Source organism: Charadrius vociferus, unplaced genomic scaffold (genome assembly GCF_000708025.1).
Source record: "Charadrius vociferus isolate BGI_N301 unplaced genomic scaffold, ASM70802v2 scaffold156, whole genome shotgun sequence".
In the NCBI taxonomy this organism is placed as follows: Eukaryota; Metazoa; Chordata; class Aves; order Charadriiformes; family Charadriidae; genus Charadrius; species Charadrius vociferus.
In genome coordinates this window covers 519,475-524,192 of record NW_009649042.1, presented here as the reverse complement: position 1 = coordinate 524,192, position 4,718 = coordinate 519,475, and the positions used below count along the sequence as shown (strand labels likewise).

The 4,718-nt window shown below is 36.8% G+C and overlaps 1 protein-coding gene across 1 annotated transcript in view; it reads left to right on the top strand.

The window, feature by feature from the left end:
• TMEM18 (transmembrane protein 18) overlaps positions 1–4,154 on the top strand; it is a 4,504-nt gene extending 350 nt beyond the window's left edge. The window contains exons 2-5 of the mRNA XM_009887926.1: positions 167–287; positions 2,649–2,703; positions 3,806–3,899; positions 3,989–4,154. Of these exons, the coding sequence (XP_009886228.1) occupies positions 167–287; positions 2,649–2,703; positions 3,806–3,899; positions 3,989–4,078 (360 nt within the window). The 3' untranslated portion in view covers positions 4,079–4,154. The remainder of the gene's footprint in view (positions 1–166; positions 288–2,648; positions 2,704–3,805; positions 3,900–3,988) is intronic.
• The last annotated feature ends 564 nt before the right edge of the window (positions 4,155–4,718 follow it).

The window sequence follows — 4,718 nt, the reverse complement described above, 5'->3', positions numbered from 1 at the left end:
CGGGGGAAGCCGGCGCTGGGGTTGCCCGTCCTTCGCCAGCTTGGCACGGGGCGGGCTGCCCCTGACTGAGAACGGGTTGTCGTTGCGGGGCGGGAGAAGGAGGGCAGCTCGCTCGGCCTGCCTGGTGGCAACCCATAGCCTAATCTCCTGTCGTTTATGCCGGTAGAAGACGGAGTGGTCCGAGCCGTGGCTGGTGGGGCTGGCGGTTTTCCACGTCCTCTGCTTCCTCCTAACGTACGTCTCTTTCCAGCACTACCGGGTGCAAATAGGGCACTTCCTCTGCATGGGTGAGTAGTGTATTCGTGCTGCCGTGAACTGGCATTCGGGTGGTAGAGGGCATGTGCATTGTTTAAGCCGCTAATACTGTGAAATAGCTTCTTTTGGTCTTTTAATGATAACTGTTTTCTTCCTGTACTCGCACAGCGCACGGTTTTATACTTTGCAGCAGGTAAAGTGCATGCAAATTAGTGCTTCTCTTGTGGTAATGCATCTGTATACACGATAAACTATTACAGAAGCTGCTGTGACCTATAAATATGTCGTTTCCAAGACTGTGTAAAGTAGTGACTTAAACTTCTGGCCTTAGTGAGGATCTCCTATAAGTTAGGTTTGTGTATGGTGAATGCTGTGTGTATATCACAGCTTCCGAATAAATTGTTGCTGTGCTGGAGAACCAGAAAAGACATCAGCTGAGAGCCAGCAGGTGCTTGCTGCTCAGCTTTATTCTAATGCTGTAGTTCAGTGAATATGGTCAGCTTTCAGCTGGATTCATTTCTGGAGCAGGTTCACCATATGCCCCACAGCTTAACGATGGCATGAGGAACAGCAAGACTGAGTCAGTACATTGCAGTACCAGCTTGTTTTATCTCAGGGTTTATCATCAGACTTTCACCTGAGAATCCACATTGGCTTTGCCTACACAAAGCTGTGTCTTTATGGCTGACAGACTGAAGATCTAGTAGCTTTGCAGAGAGTATTTGGTTTAATTAACATAGCACGAATTTGGGGTTGATCCATGTATTATGAGCAGTTCCTTGGTTCTAGCCACGAGGGTATTTTCTGGTGAGTTGGGTTTTTTTACACACTATGTCAGTTCTGTCATGATTGCAGGAAGAATGAGCAACTGAAAGAGATTTGCAGGCAAAAAGCCACTTGAAGACTGTGTTAAGTTTTTAAAATATCATTTAGTGAACTAGTCAAGTTGGGAGAGGAATTGTAGCTTCCTCGAAACTGCAGATACTTAAGTCAGCTAAAGCTAAGGTTTCAATAAGGTTAAGTACCCCCAAAAAGGAATTTAGAAACCATAGCAATTTCTGTAATTCGCTTGTAACTGCAGAGTTTAAAATGATCTACAGAGGGCAAAATAGCAGTGCCCCATTTATGACATGTTAGGCCTGAAAGTTCCCTATCAGAATATACGCTTTTCTTTTTTTATTTAATATTCATTTTATATTAGACATTCAGAATTTCCAGTGACCTGCTCTTTACTTTAGATGGAGAGTCTAAAGTAACTTCCAGTGTTCTAACACTCGCTTGAATGGCCAAGGTCTAACTGCATTGAAAAATGTAGTGGAATTGATCATTGTTGGCTTTTTAACCCAGATATGTTGTAAACTTGCTGTTGACAAGAGTGAGTAAAAATATCCATATTGAGTGCAAGCCTTGTTTGTACTTGAAAAACTGAACCACTTTTGATATGTCTGCAATATAAATAACTTTGTATTGTAGATAGTAAAAAATAACCGAGGAAATAATGAAATTATCACATTGGTTTACTTTGGCAGCTGAGCAGCTATATGTATGTTTATACTGTGCAGTGCCAAGCAGAGATAATCTAGCTGGTGACAAAACAGTATAACACATTGTATTGTCATGGTGCTCCTTCATATCACCAAACTAGTTATTTAGTTACCTTGTGCAAGTCATCTTTAGTCACTGAATCTGGGGTTTTTTTGCCTTTTTTTCATGTGAAAAATGAAATGAGGACAAACTTAAAAAATTTGTAATTACATTGCTTTTTTGTTGAGTGTGATTGCACTGGATTTTCTTACTGTCTTGCTGGCTTCATGTTGCATGTAATCGTCAACTAAGAATATGCTAGTTTTCACTGACCTGCAGCAGACTACTCTGCTATGCACCTATTCAGTCAAAGTTTGTATTTTACCAAAATGCTTATATATAATTAATACCCTAACTTCAGATGCTAATGTTAGATGTAGCAGTGTGACACCAGAACTTCTATAATGATAACTTAATTCCATAGGAGTTTTGGGGAGTGCTGGCATTTCTTTTTACAGACATAACTTAGAAGCAGTCACCAAGAAGTTTGTTGGAATAAATACTGGGTGTTTTTTCATTATTTTTTTTTATTCATTTGTATGTTGAGCTCTTTCTCTAAGCTCAGATGAATAGGAGTTTGTGATATAGTGTGTATGTTTTGTGATCACTTAATACTTCTTAGTAACTATATGGAACATTTAATTCAGAATTGGTTTTGTGGAATTAAAAGTTAAATATGTAGTTTGATCTTGAGAGGGTCAAGGAATTCTAATGTCTGGTATGTATACATCTTTAGTATACAAGGCAGAACTGATGGCAGTTTATTTTTAAAGAAATATTGATTCTAATATTTTTCTTTTGTTGTACAGTGGGCTTAGTGTACTGTGCTGAATATATAAATGAATTAGCAGCCATGAATTGGAGGTAAATGCTTTTACTTTCGTTTTTGCATTTAAATGAATGTTCTTCTAGAAATACTCTTTTTTTCATATAATTCCCAGAAAAATTAAATTAAAGAGAGTCATTCATGCCTCATCAGTTGAATGTGATGGCAGAGGGTCTGCGTTGATGCATATAAAACTTTTGAACAAAACCATACAGCACAAGAACTTTGATAGCTTTTGCTTATTTAGAACAGAAAGGAAGGGGAGAAACTTTATAATGTTCTTAGCTTATAAGAAAGGTAATTTTTAATAGCTTGCATGTGTTTATTGTACTGCTTTAAATCTATGTTTATATGGGTGGTTGTAAATTAACTAATCGGAGAACTAAAAGAAAAGTGGAGTAGGATGATTAAGGGGAACAGGGCGTGAGCTTTAGCTGGGTTTTTTTGTGTTGGGTTTTCTTTGGTAGCTATTCATGTTTAATAAGCTCAAGTTAAGCACGACTTAAAAATATCACTACTATTTTATGTACTTATTTATGTGCATAAAAACATTAAAATTTGCCTGCTTTACTAAGTCTGTGTACCAGAATTAAACTAATGTCTTTTTTTCATAAGCACTGAACTAACTTTTCCCTAATATAACTGGACATTATGCATTTAACACTACTTTATGTAGGCATCTAATTGTAAGTCTTTACGTTCCACTTCAGGCATACACAACGTAAATTTCAGCTTTGATACATTTATTATTTCCATTATCTTTTCTAATATGAGTGAAATTACTTTCCCAGGTATTTTGGTTAAACACTTGAGGATAAGCACGATTTCTGAGGCACAAATATATGTACTAATAGATAAAGTAACTTAATGTAACTACATGATTGTTTTATTTACATTTTGAGCAGTAAAACCTTAAAGAAAAGAAAGACTGGTATTGTAATAAACATTCATAACTGATGAAATATTGTCTGTCTCTTTGTTCTGACTTAGTACAGTAGAACGCTGGCCTACTCTTGGGCATCCCAAGTAGGACAATCTGTACAATGTCTGTGTTGAATAGTTACTGTGCAAGTCTGATGCTGCGTGAACTACAGTGAATAAAGCTTCCTCTCTTATTTTTCTTTATTTTATTTCTTTCAGGCTGTTTTCTAAATACCAGTACTTTGATTCAAGAGGAATGTTTATTTCGCTAGTATTTTCAGCACCACTGCTGGTGAATACTATTATAATTGTGGTATGTATGTGTTCATTTATATGGATGCTTTCATTAAATTGATAAATAAATGTATGTGGATTAGTTAAATTTAATAATTTACTTTTCAGGTCACCTGGGTTTATAGAACTTTGAACGTAATGACTGAATTGAAGACACTACAGCAGAGAATGAAGGCAGAAAAAGAGAAAAAGAAGTGACAGCACCTAACACTATTTTTTTTAAATTCTAATAATGCTTGTCCAGGTAATCAGTCCTTCTGCACGTTTATCCAGAAACAGCAGTGTTTTTGTGTCCGATGTCAAGAGGACTTTGCAACCTGTGGCTGTGGACAATAAGATGAAAGCAGGTATCTACAATACATCTGAATTAGTTGTGAAATTGAGAAACCCAGTCTTAACGAGTCTTTGTGGCCTTCAGGGTGAGGTAGTTTTCCACCATGGTCAAGGCAGTTAGTATTGGTGAGACACAGTCTTCCAGTCTGTTTCCATTTGCCTATGTATTTTTTAACTATGTCTTAACTGTGTGTTTATCAAGTATCCTCTTCTGCTCCGTAAGCCAATTGGAGCAGTGTGGTGAATTCCAGTATATGAAGGATTGTATTCAGCATACCTCAGGAACCCATGCTTCTATGAAGCATTTCACTTCTTTATAAATCAAGCTTCATACTTCATATGTGTATTGTGTGCTGGTAGCATTTTATAAATAAAATTGTCCACTGTGTCATAAATTGAGTTAATTTGTATTAATTTTTGATCGTATTTTTTCTTTATTTTTTGTCATAAAAATTCCCAGTTTGCTAAATTCTTGTACTTAATTTGTGTAAGTAATTCAAAACGA